At 41.5% G+C, this 25,202-nt stretch overlaps 1 protein-coding gene across 1 annotated transcript in view; it reads left to right on the top strand.

Annotated features, from left to right (window-relative positions):
• WTIP (WT1 interacting protein) overlaps positions 1-25,202 on the top strand; it is a 114,513-nt gene that overhangs the window by 38,540 nt on the left and 50,771 nt on the right. The window contains exon 2 of the mRNA XM_006028114.3: positions 5,386-5,487. Within this exon, the coding sequence (XP_006028176.1) occupies positions 5,386-5,487 (102 nt within the window). The remainder of the gene's footprint in view (positions 1-5,385; positions 5,488-25,202) is intronic.

The following is a 25,202-nucleotide window of genomic DNA, read 5'->3' as shown; positions in this document are numbered from 1 at the left end:
CTGTTCAGAGGGAAGAGGAAGGTTATCGCAATAAGTCCAGGTTATGTGCCCCCAACCTTTCTTCTCCCATTGCTTTGTGAATGGAGCTGTGCAGCCAGAGATTTATTTGTGCCATGTGTTACTCATTAATTCTAACTTTGCCATAATTCATGATGACAGGCCATGGTTATTTCCTACTGTAGACAGTATGTAGCATTTATCTCAGCAAGATATGTGGGGGAAAAATAAACCTGCAGCTCAACTCTGATACATGGCCCGCTTTCAAATTTAAGTGTGAGAGCATCAGATTCTACCCTCTAAATTCACGAAGGCACCTCCCACTGAAGTCAACAGGCCAAATTTCACTCCAGTTCTGGTGTTTATGCTATTCCACTGACTTTGATAGGGGTGCATATGAGGACAGAATATGACCCATGTAGAGTTACAGACCTGTGTGTGAGAACTAAGCTTGGCCTAAAGGTGTTCATACATCTACACATCCTTGAACTGGAAGCAGTACATCAATTCTGCAATGACTTCACATAATCTTGGCTCATTGTTTTCTCTAACTTTATGGAGCCTGGGAAAATTGGTATTATGTATAGATCTGTGATCCAGATAGCAGAGTGGGTCACATCAGAAGCAGAACTGAGCTAAAGATCTCATGTTGAGAACCAGAACTGAATCTTCCCCAAATCCAGGGATGGCTTGATTTTATGCTCCATTTTGGAACTCTGGGCATAGGACAGAATTACCCAGTCTACATGGGCTCTGCCAAGCTGGGGTTGGTACTTTCTCACATTACATGCATCTTTTACCTTTTCACTTTGGACTAAAGAATCATTGAAGCTAACTAAAAACATTGTTTGGGATAGTGCTAATTTGAGCTCATTTTAATGATTCTTCATTCAGCAACTTTCCCTTTCCAAATTACACCGATACATGTCCCTGTTCTGAGTGCTTAAAAAGCAACTACTGACCATGTCCTACAGTTACTTGCCTGAGTCGCATTCAGATCATTGCTTTCTCAGCAAGACAACTTTGAGAAAGCATGTGCAATTAAACATGATGAACTGAATTAGTTTCCTAGTATCTGGAGAGCTGTGAGAAGTTTGCTTTGCTAATTTCAGTCGAAAGTTTCTGTTTCCTATCTTTCAGCATTAATTGTTTCAGTGCGGTTTCTTGTTTTGTTTTGGTTTTTGCTGGGGTTCATTGTGTGTATAGGTTTGTCTATTCCCTGCCTTTATTTTATGCTAATCTTCAGGCAGATATCTTAGTCTGAGTTCAAGAATATGTAACCGCCCATAAGGCACACAACTCTGCCATCCCATGTCAGCAAAACCTTTATGCTAATACAGTAACACTTCTACACACAGCACCAGGCAAGATTCTTCCTAGATAAAGATATATACCAAATTACTAGGGCTTCTGAGATCCTCCTACAGTTTGTCTGTATTTCTCATGTGTGCAACTGGAATGGTTTTCATGTTAATGAACTGTTATCTTTCCTTACTGTTGGATTCTCAGATTACAGAAGAAGGAGCTGGTTACTGACAGCTTCAGTTTAGGAACTAATGGCCTTGTAGCAGCTTGTTAGCGCAAAACAACTCTTAATCCAGATCTGGATAATGGAAGATGCCCTCTGCATGAGCAGTGAAGAGTCCGTTTAATGTCTCCTATGCCTCCCCTTGTTTTTTGGCCAACCCGGAAGGTTGCGCCGGGGACAGGGGAGGAGGTAGAGGGGGATAGGAATTTGGGGGTGGGCTGAGAGAAGAAGTATAGTGCAACAGCATGGTAGCTGGCATAAATTAGAACAACCCTAAAGGTGCTCGAATGTATCCTAGGGTGGACCTTGTATGAGGACAGAGCATAAAGGCACTTTGTCCTCTCGCTTCATTCCACCATGAGCTGCACTAAAAATTCCATGGCTACAAATGAAGATTATATCTAATATGTTGACTAATGGCATTGCTGGGAAGGATATACAGGAAAAGCATATGAATTATATGAAGGCTTGAAAAAACGGATTCAAACAATAACATAAAAGAAAATTATAGGAAAGAGATATGCTTGTTCTGTAATACTACACTTTTTTTTTAAAAAAGGCATAGGAAATAAATTTGAAACATAAGTGATGTTGCTGTTACCTATGGCCTCTTACCAAGCCAACAGCATATAGCCTGGATTCCAATTAATGGAAAAACTGATCATAAATGGCCATGAAATTAGTGATTTTTTCCAGAACATTATGAGATCACACCACAGCTGCCTGTATGTTTGCTGCATACATATTTTTAAAAATATATTATTGGAATTATACAGACAGTCTGTTTAGAATTCCAGTCATCTCTGTGGTCATTCAGTCCTGCAATTAACAACCAATCTTTTAGAGAAAACAAACTAACAAACAGACAGCTGCTCATAATGAATCATTTGGTGGGGAGGGCAGAATAAGCAATGCATTCATAACTCTATAATTCACGTGCTTCTCCTGGTCCAGACAAATGAGGCGATAGTTTTTATAGGCCCAAATGGTTCCTGGCTGTAGTAGGTCTGGCATTGACTAGAATTTGTGTGTGAGATTTCTGACATGCATTTCAGGAAAAGGCAGAATGTGAATTTTTGCAATTTCTAGAGTAAAAATAATTGGAGAAAGAGAAGAAAGGCGTCCTAATACATGGATAGTCTGCCTCCATATGAAATGTCTGTGACAATCATTCAGAGGTCCACAAATGTCATGAAAGGGTGGACAAAATGGGTGCAGATTGCAGGTAGTAGTGTCAAACTCTGAAAGGGTTGTTCTTGCCTGGGTCTTTTATCAAAAAAAGCAATTGAAAGACCTTAGGCTATAATAACAGCCTGTCCATTTCAAAAATGCTCTGTGTTGTATGTGTAACCCCTGCAGCCCCAGGATGCCTTGATGGAATTGCAAGGACACAAAGGACCATGTTTGTTCTAGAGTTCATAGTATCTGTTTGGGCAGATGGAGGTTTCACTGGTTAACTTGATGCCCTGACACTGCCTCTGTCGTACAGTTGTTACTATGTAATGTAAAATGCTGCACTTTTGGATCAAAATGTTCAACAGTGATCAATAACTAACTTTCATCAGCCAATGAATCATTAACTGATAGTAAATAAGAGTGTTCCTACTCTTCAGAACCTTTGGTTAGGGAGTTTTGACAAGATAGCAAATATGTTAAACATTCTCATTCACTGTATTAAATCAAACTTCATAATTAAAATATTTTCTTACATATTTTATGTACAGCTTGGTAGACCTGTATGCAGGCAGTTTAAAGATGGTTTACCTGGATTTTGGACAGCACGTGTAACTTCTGGCATTGACCTTTGGTGACATTGACATTTAAAGAACCTCGTCTAGTACAATATTGAGATCCAAAACTTAGGCTGCCTATACATGTGCTCGTTTACGTTCTAACTAGAATGTGTCGGAGCAGACTCGATTAATCAAGTCTGCTCTGTGTTCTAAATAGAATGCTCCAGCATCACCTCGCCGTCATGTGTATTAAGCCCTGCTTCCATCCAGGAAGAGCACACACCAACTGCTGCAGCTTCCTTAGCCTGACGAAGGGTTTTTGAACCCGAAAGCTTGCTTAATAACTATTCTCCAGTCATTTGGGTTGGTCTAATAAAACACATCAAATTCACCCAAGGAACCTTGTCTGCCTTAAGCCCCGCACGCATTTTTAAATGGTCGTCGGGGCATTTTATCTAAACCCCATCAAATGAAGTGTCTTGTGGCCATTTTAAAACACATTGGGGCTTAATACACGTGACAGTGAGCTATTTTAATTAGAGCAGCTATTCGGGAACCACTCTAATTACAATGCCCTCTCCCCACCCCCAAGCACGTGTATAGGCAGCCCTGGGTTCTGTAAAAGGTTTTACAGAATGTTTTCAATAGGGAAACTCTTTTGTATTATTTCATTGAAACTAAATTGTTGTTACTGTTTAAATATTCCCCTGCAATGTTTATAATCCAAAACTCAAAGCCTAGGGCTACTGCAACAACATCAGATAACAAAGATGAATGTGACCCGTTTGTTTTCATGATCTTAGATGGGTGGAGTCAGTGATAGTAAGTGTAAAGGCTGAAAAACAAATGCAGTTTATAAAACACTTTCCATTTTAGTGTGCTGATCTATAACCCTGGCAAGAGAACTTGGTGGGGAGGGGTGGCTCCCAAAATATCTGTTTTGTTCGTTTTGTTTTACCTTTCACTGTCCCTTTAAATTTAATCAAACTGTCTGTCTAGGGCAGGTTTGTCCAACATACCGCCCGCGGGCCGCCATGTGACCCTCCAAGCTGTTTTCTGAGGCCCGAGGTTCTGCGACGGGAAACAAAAGTATAAACACTGTAGTTCCATTTCAGGGGGGTGATGTGATACCGCTTCCTGTGAGGTCTTTGAATATGGCTCGCCGGCCCACTGGGTGATAAAAAAGTTCGTGATCCGGCCCCACATTCAAAAAGGTTGGAAGCCCCTGGTCTAGAAGAACAACTGAGGATGCCTCAGGATATCTACAGTCACTCCATTCCTATTAGAAATACCTTGCCTTTTTGTTATCCTAAAAGCCATGTGGTGAATAATGGCTACATATGGCTAATAATGGAAAAAAAGAAATGTTATTAAACAGTATTATATCTTTAAATCATTTTAATGGACCACCATTCATATGTTAGTTACTTACTGGAGAGAAAAAAATCCCAACGTTTTTCTTGCTCTTGTGCTAAATCAAATCTACACTATTCTGTGGCTTCCTTCCACTGTTCATCTTGTGTTAATCTAGCAGTATCTTTCTTTGATGTGATTTGATCAACTAGATAATTTTATTAGTAATACTGAATGTAACATTTTGGGTTAAGGTCACTTGCAGTGTACAGAAGATCTCACCAACTTGTTTATTTGCACATAGTTCTTTCCTGAGGACATTTGGATATCTTGTTCCCTTTTACTTTCACCTACTGTCCTGGGATTTTTTTGCTTTGTTTAGCCAGCACGATTCTCTGAGCTATGTTTCACCACCACCTGCACTGAGGATTTTTTGCTTTCTTCATGTGTTACTTTTCATGTGCTTGTTTCACTCAAGGTACCTGCCTTAGACTTTGGTGCCTGGGTTCTGTTCAAGACAACTGGTCACTGTTTTGGAGCCCAGTGGAAGCACAGGGAGTGTTTATAAATTAGACAGAAGGAAGGATAGATTTGCACTAACTAAATCAGATTTTGTAAGCAGTGGCTTCACTTCATCAGATGTGAAGGGACTGCAGGGGAGACAGCGATTAGAATACAAAAGGCAGGGAATAGGGAGTCAGCCGCCTTTATAAATCAGTCAGCTTTTGTGAACTTCTGAGGATCCTAACGCTTGTTGTCTTTTTTTTTCTGTAGGTATTTGTATAAAATGTGGAAAGGGTGTGTACGGAGCAAGCCAGGCATGCCAAGCAATGGGTAACCTCTATCATACCAACTGCTTCACGTGCTGCTCTTGTGGTAAGTCAAATGTATATTATTCTTTAGCTTCCTCCACTGTTTATCTTTTGTTAATATCGAGCCATCAACCTGGGTGGTTTTTTTGCATTCCTTACTGTGGCAGAATTCCCATTCTTGCCAAAGGCTGCTGATTAAGGAAACTGCTGAACTATAAGCATCCAATTGTGCTTTCTTGGACTGGAGGACTTGGAACTAGAATTCCATTGACTGTATGAGTTATAGTTTCAAAGGGGCTTCAACCAGGCCTCCTTAATACTTCCCATGTTTAAATTGCTAGTGTATTTGGAGCTGCATATGTGCTACCAGATCTGCATATAAATGTTAGAATGTATACATGCACAAATTAAATTTAAAAATGGATTTTTCATGTGCCCATTTTGTCATGTACATGTACAAATGATAATGTCCCAAAATTGCATATCACATTTGAATGTGCAGGATCAAATGAATACTGTGTGTATAAAATCTAGCTCTAAAATTACTACAGTATTTGCTTTTTAAAGTTTCTGGGGAAACAGTGCAGTTAGCTCTTTGCCTTGCAAGAAAAACTCTGGACATCTCACAGTATATTTTATAATTCCTTTTTGAATCTACGTGCATATAAAAGGGATAGATTTTTCTTTGTGATTTTTAGTTAAAGACCTAGCATTGCTAGGGAGAAAATGGTGTATTTTCAATTTCCTCTCACTCGTATTGATGTATTTCAACAAGGAGCATGTTATAATTTTATCTGAGAAATTCATAAGTTTTAGAGCACTAAGGCCAAAACTTTCAGAAGTGGGTGCCTAAAGTTAAACAAGGAGATCCTTATTTAGCACTAGCTTTGAGAAGTGCTAAGCATTTGCAAAGTGTTGATGATTCCAAGAGGAGCTGTCCATGCTCGGCACCTCTGCAAGTCGAGTCATTTTTATCGAGGTACCTAAATATGGATTTAGGTTCCTATTGTATGATGGTATTGGCCTAAATGCAGAAGATCTTCTTGTGATGCATATACACAGACAAAAGACTTCGCCTCAGCAGAATATGCTGAGTGTAAATTGTTTATAAAAAGGATTAATTAAGGATTAGAAAAAGAGTAAAAGATTATTGGCACAAAGCCAAATAACTTTCTAATGAAAGGACCATTGTAAAGTTCACTTATGAAAGAACTTGCAGCTTTCCCTCTCATGTTTTGTATAGATAGATAAATATTTGTTAAAAAAACTGAATATAGACTGTAATTAACCTCATACATCCCTTTGGACCATTATACATTTATAGAATAAATTTGTTATAAAACTTCAAGTTCATCGGCTTTCCTGAAACAGTCCCAGCATAACACTGGATGAGAAGCTATCTTGTTGGCTCCCAAAACATTTGAAGTACTTGGGCATCCTGCTAAATGGAGGATTACAAAATATGATATCAGATAATATCTGTGCATCCTTGCCAAAATTAACTTACCCTAATTACATGGGACAAATTACAGCTCTCTGGAAGAAGGAATCGGTGAAAAGGCAGTCTAGACATTCACTCACTTCCACAAAGATTTGTATGCAAGTCATACTATTCTCAAACAAACAGAAGAAAAGATTTTTGGAGGTAAAGGAAACCATTTTATTATCAAAATATAATTCAAAGTTAGTTGCTCAAGTATTGCAGTAACGGTTCAAATTGGCCTCCCAGTGTTTGTACAACTGGTGACCGTGGAACAGGATGCATCTTAGGACGTGTTCCCGCAGAACTTAAACTGTGGCAAGCTCCCCAGGAGTGCTAGTGGAGCTCCATGATTCACACGATTGATATGAGACACTGCACCACACAATGCACCACGTAGGAAACAATGCACAGTGTTGTCTCTTGAGCTTATCGTTACATTCATTCTAATGCAGTGGAGCCAAACCCTGGAAAGAACATTCTGTCTGCAAGCTCGATTTCTGCTGGATTCACCTTAAAACAAAATTTACGAGTGACCCAGTACTTGTTTATTTTTTGGCAGTGTGTGCTGGAATGGTAGCTGTACTATTGATATTGCAGCACAGGTCCCAGCACAGGTGAAACGCATTTAATCCAAACATACGTTCAGCTACTTACAGTGATCCCAAATCCCGAACCCCATAACCCTGGGCTTTGCAAGGGACCTGAAAAGGTTTTTACACAAACAAAACCATTTCTCAGCTTCACACTTGATTTGGGACAATAGGATTCCTGGAATGGCTTCAAAGAAATCTTCAAACAAGGCAGACCAGTACTGTAGGCAAGATTAGTGGATCGTAAGAACAAGGAACAGTGCCTCTACCTCCAGTATGAGTAACTGAAAAGCGTAACATGAATCAGTGCCTGGAAGCTGAAGCTAATTGAATTCAAATTGGAATTTAGGCACAGACTTTAATAAAAAAAAAAGGGGTTATTATTAACCACTGGAACAAACTAAGAAAGGAAAAGGTGGATTTTCCATCTCTTGGTGTCTTCCAGAAAACCACTGAGTCTTCATTTGAAGATGCACAGTATGCAAACATAAGTTCTGGGTTCAGTTAAAGGGTAACTGAGTGAAATTGAATGGCCTATGATATAGAGGAGGTCAGACTAGATTAATTCTTCATGAGATCATAGGAAAGTAGAGCTTGGAAGAGACCATGAATTAATTTAGTCCAGCCCCCTGCTCAAGGCAAGATCATCCCAGAACAGCACACTGGTGTGCCATCAGCCATGTCCAGGTGTGCCACAGAATCTTGGGGGGGCGTGGCTACAGCCACCGTTGCCATTGCGCCCCAGCTGGCTCCACACCGATACCCTCTCCTCCTTCCCCCCACTTGGCATTTGGCTGCTCACCACCCCTCTTTCTTCTCCCCCTGACCCTGTGTCCAGCCAGTGTGCTGTGGGACAGAAAAGGTTGGGAAACGCTGTTCCAGGAGGCAGGTCAGATTTGCCACTTTATACATCTCCTGAATTTCGTTAGTTTATATCTATATACAAGTTTTTATATATAGGAACTCGCTTCATCAGATGCTATGAAAGGATATGCACAGAGCAGTATATAGAACGGAAAGTGATCCCAGTAAAGTGTCTGTCGGACTTGCTATTGAAAATTTCCAGGGATGGAGATTCCACAAATTCACTAGGCAGCCTGTTCCAATGCTCGACCACCCTCATAGTCAGAAAGTTCTTCCTAATCTCCAATCTAAGTTTCCTCTGTTGCAGTTTGAAGCCATTTCTCCTAGTCCTGTCCCCTATAACCACAGAGAAAAGGCTATCTCCATCCTCTTTGTAACTGCCCTTCAGATGTTTGAAGACTCCCTCAATCTTCTCATCTTCAGACTAAATAATCCTAGTTCATTTAGCCTTTCCTCTTAAGTCATGTTTCCCAAGCGTCTCATAATTTTGTTGCTCTCTGCTGGACTCTTTCCAATCTGGTCTCTTCTTGCCTTAAACTCCACGAATCTTTGGGATACTGCTGGGCATGATTACAGTTACAGCATTAGTAACTCAGTGTGATAATGATCTAAAACAGTTCCCACACAACAGTTGCACATAACCTTATAACAAACCTGGGGTATCATAAGTTTAAGTGTCAGTCTTCATTGTCCTTCTTGGCAGTTTTTAAAGCATGATCCAAACTTCTCTCCAGGAGTTTACAGTCTTATTAACAACAAAATAGGTATATAGAATATACAGCAGATACTTAAAGGCGAGAAAACTATTAGATACAGAGACACTGCAGAACTCATTTAGTTTAGATAAGGGCCCAATACTTAGCTATCTACAGTTCGAAAGCTGTATTTCAAACCCTCAGGAAATAGTCTGGAAGAAATTTGTAGAGATTGCTCAGCATCAGCCTTTGTTCAATGGAGCATCCAGTGGCCTCATTCCAGAGGTGGACAGCAAATGTTTTAACCTTGACAAGAAAGACCAATGTAATTTCATGAATAAATGGGGGGAAAATGCAGATAAGATCTAATGCTTCCTTATTTGGCATAGGGCAGTCTCTATTTCCCCGAGTATGACTTTTGTTTTACTGACAACAGACGCACTGTTGCCTCAGGAAAAATCTGTAAAAATGCATCTAAAGATTGTTGGAGAGCCTGCTTCCTGAAAGACACCTTTATTTGTAAATGGTAGGAAATCTCCAGAGTATAAGAATACTAATGAAGGATTTCACATGGACTAGGATCTAGGGCAGGGGAGGGCAATTATTTGAGCCCACAGGCCACATAGGCAGTTCTGGGGAGCTGTTGCAAGCCAGTCAGCACCCTCTCACTCCCCCGCAACAGCCTGGAGCCCACATACCCTGTAGCTCTTCACTGTTACCAGTACCCAGCAGCAAAGCTCACAGCCCTCTGAAGGGCCTCGGCTCCATGGTGATCAGTGGGGACCCCCATGCACAACCCCAACCCACCTTCACCTGCTCTGGACTTGCCCCAGCCAACACGGACCAGCTCCAGACCAGCTGGGACCCACATGCACAGCCCTGACCGCAGCCTGCCCTGTGCCTGCTCCGAACCAGCCCACCTGTGATGAGCAGCAGTGGCAGCTGGGCAGAAGCTGCTGCTAGGCACAGGAGAAAAGCAGCTCCCTCCTGCTTGCCGCTGCTGGGCCCTTTTTGCTGCAGCTGCCTGGAGCCCACGCCCAGGCTGCCTTGTAGCTCCTCTCCACTACCACTGCTGCCCTGCTGGGCAGTCTGGAGGCGGCACTGGTGGTGGTGGTGATGACAGTAGAGAGGAGCTTCAGGGCAGCCCAGGCACAGGCTCCAGGCAACCACAGCAAGGAGGGTCCTGGTGGTGGTGATGGCAGGGCTGCCACTTTTCCCCCACACCCAGCAGCAGCTTCTGCTTGGCTGTCACTGCCACTCATCTTGGGCAAGCTGGTCCAGGGCAGGCCAGGGTCTGGGCTGTGCACATGGGTCCCAGCTAGTTCAGAGCTGGGCTGCTCCGCTCTGGGTGGGTCCAGAATGGTGTGGGGCAGACTGAGCCAGGGCCAGGGCTGTGCATGCAGGTCCCCACCAGTCCCCATGAGGCCGAGGCTGGAGTCCAGCTGCAAACCTGCCCCAGCCCTGCTGTGCGCCTGTGGGTAGTGGGACATGCCACAGGTCAGACGGCACCTGGGCCAGGTGGGACCAACAGACCTACTCAAGGCTTGACAAAGTCCCTCCATCGGCCAGATTCAGTCCACAAGCTGGATTTTGCCCATCCCTGATCTAAGGCCAAATTTTCAAAAGAGTTAATTGCTTAGCATGCTGACTTTTTCTAAAAATATGGCCTCATAAGACCAGGGTGTGCAAGAAATGTCTTTAGAGGCAGAGATCAGTTAACAAAAATGAAATAACATTTTACTCGAAGTAAATATTAAATATAAATACATTACATTCTACGATATAATGGATATAACACCTACAATATCTTTAAATATATTAATATAATTATATAAAATTCACAATTTTTGCTGCTTTACTTGGAATCAGTGGCCTTAGTGAATATTAAATGCTTGTTCCTGAAATCAGTGGCAGTTGAGCACATTGATAATCTCTCAGGGGCCAGGCCCTTGCTCCTTTGGGCAGCTTATATTTCCTGTGTATGCTTCTCTCTGTTAATGAAGCAAACCCTTCTCTCCTGTAACAGAACACGTTGAGTTATGGTCAGCTTTATATAGATCAAATAACTCAACTTCTTGCAATGTGGAAGCCAAAGCTCCGGTTTCCATGGTGTGTGAGGGTACAACATAGTTCTTCATATGCAGTCTCTCAGAGAAAACAACTGAAGCTTGGAAAGATATATTTTAAAAAATGCTGGGTTAAAGTCTTCTCTCAGGTATGACACTTGGTAAAACCTTTTTCAGGGCTTGATTCGGCCAACCATTGAGAATATGGCCTCGTCTGGCTCAGGGGTTTGAGTGCTGAGCTCCTGGTGGGAAGGCTGTGAGTTCAACTTTGGGTGTGGACCCAGAGTCTCAGCCAGAAAGTGGGTCCCCGGTAGGCATAAGGAAACTTATTTTGACAGAACAAGGAGCAACTGTCTCAAGTTGCAGGAAAGGAAGGTTAGGTTAGGTATTAGGAATAATTTTTTTCACTAGGAGGGTAGTAACCACTGGAACAGGTACCCAGAGAGGTGGTGAAACCTCCATCCTTAGAGGTTTTCAAGACCCGGCTAATCAAAGCTTTTGGCTGGGATGATCTAGTTGGGGATGGTTCTGCTTTGAGGAGCGGGGTGGACTAGATGACCTCCAGAGGTCCCTTCCAACCCTAATTTTCTATGATTCTGTGATTCTGTTATGCTTAGAGTTACTCTTATGCTTAGGTGCTTTTCTGAGTGAGGGTCTTAAACAGCAGAGAGAACAGTTGTGTCAAGGCCATACACTGTCCTTCCCGCTAACTGTAAAACATAACTATTGCTGGAAATTTTATAAGCTTTACTTAAAAAAAAAAAAAAAAAAAACAAACAAACCAAGAAGAGACGTATTTCTCCCATGTGCTAGCGTTTCAGCATGAGGCAGCCTCTTGGAAAGTATAATTACCACTATGGAATTGCAGTGGTGTACTCTAAGCACATGTGATTGGATGCAGATATTTACTCTATCTATATTTGGTAGTGCTACACATTACAGAAAATAATGGTACCTTCTGTTACTGTTAAGGGTCATCAATCAATCCTATCCAAGTTTCAGCAAACAAGTCACTGTACAACCCTGGCATCCTGTTTTCAGGCTGAAATGTTAAGTTGTGTTAATGATGTTTTAATCTAGGCATAATTAAAACAATTTTATTGTCAGCCATAGGAAAAATGTTTATAATGAGGGATATCAACATTACGCTTACGTTAATTCCAGGATGATTGTAGATTTAGAGAAACTGAGCTATGAGGAACTAACACAGCTTTAACCCCTTACGTCTGTTCTAAATACTTAGCTGCATTTCACCGTGAACACCAGTGACACATTCTTCTTGTTTATTTAAAGGCAAATGTTTGAACATTCCATTTGCCTTTAATCTCCACTTCAGCCAGTGGTTTTAAGGAACAGGAAATCATAGTGAGATCAATCAGGGAGCCTACAGCAAACTGTATAATCCGAAAGGTATGCAGTGCATTCCTTACCTAGCTATTATTGATCATGCTGCAGCATTCACTTGGGCTTTTGTATAGCAATTTAATATAAGTGACAGCTTGCAAGATATCACAATCTCAGCTGATGACCTCATGATGGTACTGATGTTGCTTTAGCAAGAGCTGTTTCCAGATTTCAGCAAGCTCACTGCTGGAATTGCATATAAGCACACAGGGGTACCTTGTGGGAGGGCAGAAGCACACTATCTTGGCAGCAGTTCAAGAGAATTGTTGTGGGCCCACCCACAGCAGTGGTCACTGTTACCCCTCAGGGCACCACATGCATTCCTGAACCAGCCTGTATACTTGAGTAGTAAAAAGAGAGAGTGGGGTCATGACTTTAGACTAGAGATTGTTTAGGGAGGATACCTTTGTTTTGGTACCCGGCCTAGCGCAAGAAAGCCCCAATCCAGACTGAAACCTTTGGGTGCTGCTGTGGTATAAACATCTATTAATAACAATCATGGCTGTACCTATGCAAGAGACCCTTTTGCAGACTGGCATCACTGAAAAAGCACCTTTGAACGTTAGGTGACTGGGATTGAATCGTTTATTTTTGGTAGTAGCAGTACAACCATAACATCTTCAAGGACCTGTCCCTTCATAGGATATATGTCAGAGTGTGTTTGCATGTTGGCAGCATGCTTAATTTTCAGTTGCTCTCTCCTCACGGCTTGGATCATACTGCCAACAGACTATGCGTCTTTTCCAACAATACAGTGTCAAACCAGAGCTGACCAGAACTCCAAGCTATTCGGTCGGATATCCTGAGGCATTGGTTAATATCTGATGCTGAGGGGAACATGCGCTGGCTGATGATTCAGTTTTTTGTATGTGGGAACATTCCTTACTTGACCTCCATGGTTTGAAGCATGAGCTCTGGATGCCCGTAATTGTATAGCCACACATTTGGTTCATCTAATATTCCCATGTTCAGATTTCACCCGTGGCCACCTAGGTGCATATATATTCCAATATATTTGGACTGCCAATATATTTTGCCACATCCTAGAAAGGTGGCATGAGAGGCAGCTTCTTGAGGCAGGACTTAGTGGAAAGCTAAGTACTTTGGTAGGGAGTGCAGGGTTAGCTAAGAAGGACTGAAATGATGCCTGTCCTACAGTTATTACAGTTGGCTGGTGGTTTTTCTTTTGTCTTCTTGTTGTCCTGTTATTAATTGGGCTCAGCAAGTGGGCGGACGAGAATCTGATGATGTTCAACGCCGATAAATGCAAGGTTCTCCACCTTGGGGGAAAAAAAACCCGCAGCATCCTTATAGGCTCGGCAGTGCTATGTTGGCTAGCACTATGCAAGAAAGAGACTCGGGGGTCATCATCGACCACAAGATGAACATGAGCCTGCAGTGCGATGCTGCGGCTAGTAAAGCGACCAAAACGCTGGCTTGCATCCATAGATGCTTCTCAAGCAAATCCCGGGACATCATTCTCCCCTTGTACTCGGCCTTAGTGAGGCTGCAGCTGGAGTACTGTGTCCAGTTTTGGGCTCCACAATTCAAAAAGGATGTGGAGAAGCTTGAGAGAGTCCAGAGAAGAGCCACGCGCATGATCAGAGGTCAGGGAAACAGACCCTACGATGACAGGCTGAGAGCCCTGGGGCTCTTTAGCCTGGAAAAGCGCAGGCTCAGGGGTGATCTGATGGTCACCTACAAGTTTATCAGGGGTGACCACCAGTATCTGGGGGAACGTTTGTTCACCAGAGCGCCCCAAGGGATGACGACTAGGTCGAATGGTCATAAACTACTACAAGACCATTTCAGGCTGGACATAAGGAAGAATGTCTTTACTGTCCGAGCCCCCAAGGTCTGGAACAGCCTGCCACCGGAGGTGGTTCAAGCGCCTACATTGAACACCTTCAAGAGCAAACTGGATGCTCATCTTGCTGGGATCCTGTGACCCCAGCTGACTCCCTGCCCTTTGGGCAGGGGGCTGGACTCGATGATCTTCCAAGGTCCCTTCCAGCCCTAATGTCTATGAAATCTATGAAATTGTTTTCTGCTAGAAATTGGTATAGCATTAGATGTCTGGCTTTTGATGATTATTTTAATAGATGGAGATTGCTCAGCAGCTAATGATAGAAACTTTTCTCTCAGCACATTGACTAACCCATATATGCATCTCTCTCACGGTATTTTGGTACACATAATGTGGTGCCAACTGCCTCAAGGCCCTATGAAACTTTCAGGGTTTGGAAAACACATAAAGGAAAAACTGACATGCAATGATTAACAGGAATTTTATCTCTTTTTTTATTTTCAAGGATTATGGTAAATGCCATGGAGAATTTAATAATTTCCTTAAATAATTTGTTTGTTTGAATTGTCACCTCTTGTAAATAGTCCAACAAGCTCTGTGAAAACTTTGTTTCCTTTTCAACATCTTCTAACCTCAGCCCTTTTCTCCTACCTCTCTTATGGCTTTTCCTTTTCGTCCAACTTTATTTTAAATATTTTTCTTGGAACTCAAGAGTTTTCTTTAAGAGAGAACATTTCAGCATGAAGAGCCTATATCTCAGATATCAATGGGTTAATTGCCATGTTTATCCCTAGTGACCTATTCATCCTATCTTCACCTCTCTCAGCAGTATCCCTGTCCCCTAACTATTTTATTCAATTGCCCTTCTATTTAGAACCCCTGCTTTCTGCCCATTCATTCATAGCATCTATTGGACAATGTAACCTCTGAAAGCTTATGCCTCTGTAAATGAGTTAGTCTCTGGTGTGCTGCCTTACCCTGTCTTCTCCCTGATTTTTGACTAACACACCTAACTATGTTTCTCTGTATCTCAGAGAGAAAGAGATGTGGGTAATTCATAGCAGAATTTTGATGCAGCACGGTTTGCATTGTCAGTAGACATTCATATTCTTTTTTTCATGTACTGTAAGTTTAACTAGTGATGCATATAGCTAAGACATACAAAAAACTAGAACTCTTGGTTCCAAAATGATACCTTTTATTAGACCAACTGGAAAATGGCAAGAAAATTATCCTTTTCTGCAAGCTTTTGGGAATCAAAGTCCCTTAGCATATAGCTAAGGTTATCTAATACTTTCCATTATAAGCCCCAGCTTTCAGTGATTTATAACTTACCAAGAGTTATCTTAACTTAGGAGACATCTTTAATTACATACTAATTCACGTGCACAGAAAAGTGAATACAAATTACATAGGCACCCTTATTTCTGGCAGATCCTTACTTTTGAGTGTTTGATCTTGGAATCTTAACATTTTTTAGCAAAAGTTATTTTGGATGAAATGCAGAAGAAATTAAAACAAGATCATAAGAATAGCTATTAAAAGGTATAAAACAAAAGGAAAGACAGACTGAGTCAAGCAGAGACACTGCTAAATTATAAGAAGGGATCAGCCTCAGGAGGCTGCTTTTGCTTCATGTGATTTTTATTGATCTAAATTTATGCTATTTGTTGGCCCTACATGTTCTGAAAAAAATGCCTTGAACAAGGCTTTACAAATGTCCTTGACCCCTTACTCATCTGAGGACAAAGTGTGTTGCCTGGGAATAAAGAACCTGTGTGGCCTTAACTTTGCCAAGTCATGGTTCTCTGAAGCTACCCCTACTTACCTTACATCAATCACTCCCTCACCAGTAAATCAATTCAGTGCTGTCACCTATCAGTGAAATAAAGTTCGTTCCTTCAAACAAAATTAAATCAATTCTTCCTCCTCACGCCAATTAATCATTTCTCTTTCATGTCCATCCTGATGATAAACTCACTTCTTACACACACATGCACACCCCTTAGTACAGTTTGAACTGTTCTTTGTATGTATGAATGTTGGGTATGCTGCTTCTCTCCCACCAGATCCATCCTGGGCTTTCCTTTTTTGGACATATAGGCTTCATGTCATCATTTCTGCTCTGCAGTGCTCCAGACTTTTGTCCTTGGACCCCTTTTCTTCCATTGCTACTGCTTTGGAGTGCTAAACATCAGTTTCCACCTTAAACATGACTTCCATAAAGAGAATACCAGTTTAACACATCTTTGGATTTCCCTCTCTGGTTTGATTTCCTTCTCTATCTGTATATTGTAACTTGGATAGCTTCCTGTTCCACTGCTGAATAATTCAAAGAATTAGGTCCTGTTTCTAGGTAGAAATCCCTTTGTTCCTTGTTTCAAATGTATATAGAACTTCACTTAATTTAGCTGCCTTGTCCTTAAACCTGCTTACTGGTTTCTCTGGAAAATTGCCAGGATTTGTTCTCCTCTTGACCCTGGCATTATTTCCATCCTTAGTGTGCCCTAATCGTTCCCACTATGACTCTTGTTATTGCATGTTCTGTGGTTTTCTTGAATCCTTGGGTTCCCAGGGTTAAGAGTTCCAGAAAGCTGGAACCTGACTTATTGCCTGGGAACAAGACCATAGCACCACCCAACTCTGGTACTGTCAGCATGCTCTTACCCATTAGCCAAACTTACCTCCTGGCTTTCCAGATTTTCCATGGATTTGTTCAACCATTTTCTGCACTTTTCCCACAAACTGTCTCCTGGCCTCTGTACACTGTAGTCTGAACTTCCTCTCTGTTCCTTCTCACAACCTTACATAATGGAGCTGCTCTTTCACTAGTTTTGTCTTCTTCATGGTATCTGCTTCTCTTGACTTATCTTACCCCATGAACCTGACCTCTCCTCCACTCTCTAAGGCCAACCAACCTCATGACGAACTCTCTCTGTAAAATTTGTTAGGCAGCAGTGCTCAAGTATAAAATATAAAAACTATATAAAATTTAACCTGATCATTCTGTTCTCTTCTTCCTGATAGTCTATGACATAAGAATTTTGTATTGTTCTGTCCATCTTCATCAATGAGTCCTGCTCAGGCTAGCTCAAATTATTTGTGTTACTAGATGTCCAGCCTGCTCCAGCACTGCCAAATACTGATACATACTATTTCTTCTTTACAAGGAGTGGGGCAGAAAGAGCCTTTTGGAGCTGAAAGCTTGCTAATGCCCTCCTCTTGAAAGTAGGTATAGTTTTACTGCATAGGTTTATAACTGTAAAAAATTTTACAAGCAAAAAGTCACTCATTTTCCATTGCTCCTTTATATGGTAACATTTTCCTTAAAGGTATTTTTAGTTCTTACTTGTGTTAGTAGTATTTTTTCATGGAGTATGATGCCTGGTAAAAGATGGTAGCAGCTGAGTGAACTTTGGTTTGTTATTTGTAAAATTAATAAATAATTCTAGGACTTCATTTTTCTCTGAAAAAATGAAAAAGAAGTCTGTTCAGCATTTTGTTGTACAATGCTACTTTCTAGTAGGGTTGGAAAGTATTTGCAAATTCTCAGGATTTCTTAGCTGAATAAAATAATGGATTTGTGGTTAGGAAGGGTTAAAATACAGCACGGTGAATCAGAAGATCAGTGTTTTCTTTCAAGCTCTGCTATAGACTTCCTGTGTAGTCTTGGACAAATCACTTAAACACTAAGCCTCATCTTGCTCATACGGTAATAATCATTCTTTTTTACCGCACATGGTTGATGTTAGGTTGATCTTCTTGTTATTTGTAAAGTGCTTAGAGATTATGGGATGGAAGCACTGAAGTAGTACACATTTATGTAATTATTAGTAATATTATTAAATTATAGATAGACATATTGTAGCATTATCTTGAGGGCACATTCATAGTCTCTGTCAGCCAAACCCTGCAGACACAACAGTATGCTACTGAAAAGAATTCCTTGCTCAAATAATGCATATTTACAGTTTATAAAGGACCATCTTGAGAATTCTGTGTCATTAACAGAGAAGAATAAAGTTTTCGAGAGACCATTTTCCCAGCGCCACTCCCCAGAGGTCCTAGCGCCTGAGCCACATGAATAACTTTCTCAGTCTTGTGTCCAAGCTGAAGGTTGTGTTTTTAATTTATTTTAAGTATCCAAGGAATGCTGTCTCCAGTATTCATAGAGCTCTAAATCGGATGTGAGACACGAATGCACCAGAGCAGCTTATCAGAGAAACAGGCTTGGCGTGAGGCCTACGTAAACAAGCATAAATTCTTTCTCATTTAAATGAAAGGACTCTGGAGGATTGGCCAATTATAGTTGCAGTGGGCTGTCCTTGGGCACCAATGGAAGTGCTTCAGTTGACCCCTGGTATTTGACATGAGTTGAATGTTTTGTTTACTTTTAAACATACTGTTATAAAACAACCCAGGCGCAACTTGATTTTGGGAAAGTCAACCTCTGTAGGTTACTGTTCAGAGTTACTTACCAGCAGGCAAAACTGTTGTGCATGTTTCCATTCTTAGAGTTTTAGCCAGGCTGTTGCCTAGGTAAGAAAGAATTCATCTCTGTCCACTACAACACGCACACACTCCTGGAAATCACAGCACAAGAAGGTGGCCAGTAAATTTGATTTTTAGCCAGAATGCATTTTTTTTTTCTTCAAGTCAACATCTCATTTCCTGAAAGCCCTGCCTCTAACCAGAGTTTCTACTGAGGCTTTTAAAAGTTTTTGTCACTCGGGGCCAACTCTTCTTTCAGTTGCAGTCAGTGGCAAAAACAACTCTTGACTTACAGATTAATAGATATCATCGACTTCATAGGGGATAAGGTTGAGTACCAAGTTCCTCATTTGCTCAGCTGGGGCCCAACCTTACTGCCATTGACACATGTGGGGCAGCATCAGACCATGAGAGAACGTGGCCAGAATTGAAGTTTTATGGCAGATTTCTTTCTAGACAGACCTCTTCCATTTACTAATGGAGGAGAGGGGTTGTTTTGAGGTAAATCTACACTTGCAATAGTGTGAAATTATTTTATGGTATAACTGAGGAGGTAACTCCTGGGGTTTTCCTTGTATGAATCCTGCCAATGGATGCGGCATGTCAGAATGGTGAGCATTAGAGCTCCGAACTTACCAACACAATTCCATTATGATCAGGTAAGTACACAAAGTACATGGTCAAAACAAACCTGCAGCAAAGCTCCCAATTTTATCTTAGCCTCTGAGAGACTCCTCCATGACTGAGCTGAGTCCTTACCACTCGGCCTGTATGTTTATTGAATGCATTTGGCAGGCAACAGAACCTGATATCTGATTTAACTCAGCCGAAGTGTTTTGGCAGCCAAAGGAGATAATGTGATACATGCCTAGATGCTGCAGTGTGTATAAAAATTAACATTTTTATGTGCGATGAAAGCATTCTGACAGGCTGGAGCTTATACCTTGTACGTGGATGTTACGTGCCACATCCTCAAACCACCATCTGGCCATTGTGATCTCATACTTGGTGCCATTAGCCTGGGCAGCATTTTTCTTGTTTAAGGTTTAGGTAAATTAAAGTAAAGTGAATTATTATTTTTATGTGTATAATAAGGAAAAGGTGATGCACAGTCTGGAACATAATGCTGAATTCCTTTCATATCCCAAACTTCCATGTGTTTCAAGAAGAGCTTTGAGGTCACAAGGAGTGCAGGAAGGACTTCCTCAGTCTGCAGCATTAGTCCAGTCAGAATTTCAGCCAAATTCATCCAGCAGCTGGTTGACACACAAATCTGTTTTCTTTCTTTATACATAAATATTTAGTATATATTAGGCTCAAAGAACTGGTCCCTGTCCAGACCAGCAGTCCTCACTCAGATCAGACCCCCAACAGCTTACCCAGGAGCCATGCATGCCTTAAGGTGTCAGCCATGGAGCCAGTGGCACATTGATGAGATGATTATAGTACTAGCCAGAATGACAAAGGGTATGTGAATGTGCTGCCACTGCACCTTGCAGGCCCCCATTACCTGAGGAAGAACAGAATGGAGCTGTGTTGTCTATCATGCATTAGAGCTCAAGTTTGCAAAGGGCTAAGCACCTTGTGAGAGATGGGAAGAGCACTCAGCTCAGGGGCTCAGTGACAGAATCAGCCAGCATTTGAATTCTCAGTCAATAATTCCTGCTGCTTCTCCACCTTGAAGTCTCCCAATAATTTAAAAACCTTGAATTTATGATACAGGTCTTGATACAGAACCCTCTGACGGCAGTGGGAGCCTTTCCATGGATTTCTCTGGGGTTTTGATCAGCCTGGGGAACTTGGATAGCAGGATGATTTTAATAGGACCTTTAAAAGCTTCTTTTCCTCAAAAGAAAAACTGTGCTGTGATTTAAAGTGACATCTCACAGGATGTTGTAAATGTATGAACTCTGGGAAAAGCAGAAGTGTCAAGAATACAAGGCAGCAGGAGGCTTTAAAGATGTACACAGAGAAAATAAAGGAGCTGTGGCAGTTTATAGTAGCTGAAGATCTGGTTCACTGTGCCCACTTGTGTCATTAGGTTTTAATTTTTAATGCGAAATATGCCATGGTCTGGACTGAGAAAATCTGCAGACATCTGTATGGTGCAGAAAGTGGCTCTTGGTGGTGTGCTGTGTTTCCCTGAGTGACTTTACTCTTATTGCCAAACAGAATTCAAAATCAGTGATTTTTGTAGCTGGAAACAAAATATGGGCCTAAACCAGAAGAGAGCTGAGCAAGAACTGAAGACCAGCCACAAATTCCATTTTTTGTGGTTGCTGAAGTTTTGCTGAATCATCTATTTAGGGCCCTGTGGAAGAATCCTCTAGGATTCTGCTCTAGCTTAAAGGCTCTACAGTAAGGGAAGTATTATATTGTCATGACCAGATCTAAAGTTTCACTGACATATATTGCACTGGAAACAGTGAAAAAAAATTCTGTTTATGGACAGCTGGGCTTACATGGTATGTGTTTCCTTGACTTACCTTCTCCATTTTGTGTTATTCGTGGCAAATGCATGGAAACAGGCTCTTAGTTTCACAAGTCTTCTGTTGAATATGCTCATTTATCACCTGAAGTCATAGTGATCTTGTGGCTCCAGAGGTGGTGGTGATTACTTCGAATGTTATTTCCTCTCCCCTCATTCAAACCATGCCACTCCCACTCTTCCAACCCTTCGTAAGACCCCTCTGTCTTTGCGCATCAGATTCCCAAACTTTGTTCTCAACTCCAGTGCTGCGCACAACCTTGAACTCCCCTGGTAGATCCTTCACCGTAGATCCTTCATCTTTCTATTTTCATACACTCTTTACTTTGTGCCTTCAGTCCAGCTGCCTTCCAGAGCTGGGAACAGTTCCCCACTTACTGGTTTCTAAGCCTCCTTCCTTATTTCTTCAAACTCATTTCTGCTTGGGACTGTTTCCTCTCCTTGTTTTTGTCCACAGCTTTCCTCACTTTGCCTTCCTGGAACTATAGTGCCACGTCTTGTCTTGTATTTTGCTTACATATCTTAGATTGTAGACTCTTAAGGACAATTTACCCTGACAAGTGTTATGGAAACTTAAGGTAAAATATTCTTGTAATAACAATATCACATGCTTCTGATATCAGTAGTAAGATTATGAATTCAAGTGGGGAAAAAACAGTGAGAACAGATGAAAGGGAACAAAGAACCGGTTTGCAAATATCTCCTGTAAGCAAAAATAAATACCTTCTAAGAACATAGCCAACTAATCAAACTAAAATTAAAACCTTTTTAAAAATAAAAATAGAAATGGATTTTCAGTACCTCATCATAGTTGTTGATAGCTACCTCCTAAATGACAATTGATGAACTTAGAAACAGTAGTGGGCCTTTTTTTTAGCATCAAATTGGAGATGGTGTTCAAATTTCAATCACTTAATGTAACTTATGGCCTCAGTATTCTATACTGCAGGTCTTCTAGTGAGTTCCCTGAGAAATTTCTGCTGGGATATAACCCAAATAATTTCTTTGACAAAGTCAGTGGGTTACTGACCTTAAGAACTGCAGTAATATAAAATAAAACCTATGGAAACAATTTGCTGGATCAGTATTAACAGCCCAGCAGTCTTTCGAAAAGAAAAAAAGGAAAGTAGCTTAAAGAACACACAGCCAACTGGGACTTGGTTTGCAATTGGAGTCGGTTATTTAATGAAGGAGAATTAGCACACTTTGGGGGAGGGAGTCAGCTAGTTAAACTCCCAAGAAGGTGGGTAGGTGAGAGCCAGAGATCGTGTTTAATTACTCCTGGATAAATAACTACTTGCAAATCGTCCTTGGCTCCATGAATATTCTTGTTTCAGGCAGTGTTGCCCAGAAAAGGCAGGGTGCGGTGGGGCGATGTGTAAGCAATCAGATTTGATATGAGCTGTTTTTTGTTTCATGGGGTTTTTTTAATTCTTAAAAGACAGTGGTGGTATATTCTAAACAATGTTTCCCCACTGCTGTGTAAAGAATTAAAATAGAGTAGTATCATCCTAACCTTATGTGCTGTGCTAATTGCCTATGTACAGAGGTGAAAAAGATACTCAGTACAAGTGGAATTTCTGGAGTTGATTCTCTAAATGTTGAAAAGATTAACCCCATGGTTTAAAACAAACAGTCAATTTAGTGTTTGTGGGCTGTTGTAATTCTGTTAAATCGCTATGTTTTGCTGCTTTTACATTCAGACCATGGTTTGGACTAGTGCATAGGGTATGAGAAAATGGAAAACTGGGAAGATCAAAAGGAGGAATGACCAGCCTAGAAATAAAGGGCTGAAAGACAACCAGAGGGCTCTCAGTGTTGTAGTCACCAGTGACTGGTTATAGCTAGCAGTGGTTTGATGGCTCATGCTGGGTAGAGAAGAGAGGAAGGAAGTGGATTTAGCGGAAAATTGATTGCATCTACTTGGGTTCTTTCCAGCTGAATCCTGAGTTAAGTACATTCATCCTGAACTAATCATTAGGGAGAATTGGCTGAAATCTTACATACTTCTTAAAGAAAAGAATAGCATTAAAGAGACAATATGCTTATTGTACCTGAAAACCAAGAGAAGTAAGTATGCTATCAGGAGTCCTACCTGTGCAGCTCTTTATTCTTTGCCTTGAAAGTATTTTGATTCTAACATAATCTCATCCAGCAAGGTGGAGGGAGGCTCCTTGGTCATTTTTTCCACTCAAAATCTCTGCTTAAAAAAATCGGGTGCCTCAGAAAACTCAACTCCCTTTTGGTTTCTCTTAAAGTACAGTTCATTAAGAATAGTTTTTGCTCTCATTCCAACTACAGAAAAGCACTTCAAAATACCAGTGAAAGGAGATCAAACATCATAGGCCAGGTTTAGCTCTCCTTTACTTAGGATAAACCTTGAGTAAAACCATTGGCTTTGGCAACGTAACTTTGAATTTGCATTGTTGTGAATGAGGGAATAATTTGGCTATCGTCTCCAACCAGGCAAATTCAAATTTAGTAGTAAATAACTGAATTGTTAGTAAATAATCTAAAGGAAGGAAATGTGTACTTTTGAAAGCTTGCAACATTATTTTGTTTTACCATCTATCTTATTCACAAGGGGCAAAAGGGAAAACGTGGGTTGGATATTAAGAACTTTCTAACCGTGAGGCTAGTTACGCCCTGGAACACCTGGAGATCGGTGAAGTTTTTAGGTGCCAGCTGGACAGACATTTGGTTGGGATGGTTTAGACAGAGATGTTCCTGCCTTGAGCAGAACTAGGTGGACCTCCTGGAGATTATTTCCATCCCTACTTTCCTCTAGTTCTGTGATCATGGTACTGTTTTAAAAGCTTACCAATTTATTTAAGATCTCCTAAGCTTATGCCATTTTAGATGAGAATGAATGCAATGTTTTGATGTTTACTGGTGACTCCAAGATCCTCACAGGTCTTTCATACACTACTGCTATGATAGCCTGGCTAACTCCAGTTAAGTCTCCCATGTCACTGGGATGTATAGCTGGTATCATGCAGGAGAAGAGAGAGAGAAAGTGACTGGGATGCTGATGGGGCAAGTTATGGTGTGCAACTGGCTGACGGCAGCATTAGGGTTTGGTTGTTAAATTAACAAAGAGTGATTGTAAAAGAGGCAAGGAAAGTTTGCTTCATCTTTACCGTGGCAGTCAAGGTAACTGTCCAGAGCTGTAAAGTACCCAGTGACCCTAGAATGCATCTGCTGAAAATAAGAGATGCGTTTTTCATATAAGCAAGAATATTCAGTCTGTTTAGTGGAGAAAAATGCTAGTTGGTTTTGGGTTACCATTCCTAATAGTGACAGCTTTCCCCACAAGAGTGGAGAAATGCAATCTTTAGGCTTGATTTTTAAAATTCCCTTGCGGCAACAACCAGGACTTAGACCTATGTCCTAACTGGCTGGCAGTATCCAGCAGGGGTTCATAGTTTCGTAGCGCTTAGGGTCGGAAGGGACCTAAACAGATGGTCCCCCTGCCCCTAAACAGATGGTCCCCCTGCCCCGGGCAGGAACGAGTGCGGGGTCATAACACCCCAGCCAAATATTGGTTCAGCCTCCTCTTGAAGACCCCCAAGGTAGGAGAGAGCACCACCACCCTTGGGAGCCCTTTCCAGACCCTGGCAGCCCTAACTGTAAAGTAATGTCTCCTGATGTCCAGCCTGAACCTTCCCTATAACAATTTGTGGCCGTTATTCCTAGTAACCCCCGGTGGTGCCCAGGGGAACAGAGCCTCACCCAATTCTCACTGGTCCCCCTAGGTGAGTTTATAAATGGCCACCAGATCCCCTCTCAACCTTCTCTTCTGGAGGCTGAATAGATTCAGGCCCTTCAGCCTCTCTTTGTAGGGCCTGACCCGCTGCCCCTTGACCATGTGAGTGGCCCTCCTCTGGATGC

This window comes from Alligator sinensis, unplaced genomic scaffold, assembly GCF_000455745.1.
Source record: "Alligator sinensis unplaced genomic scaffold, ASM45574v1 scaffold170_2, whole genome shotgun sequence".
Lineage (NCBI taxonomy): Eukaryota > Metazoa > Chordata > Crocodylia > Alligatoridae > Alligator > Alligator sinensis.
This window is presented reverse-complemented; position numbering and strand designations above follow the sequence as displayed.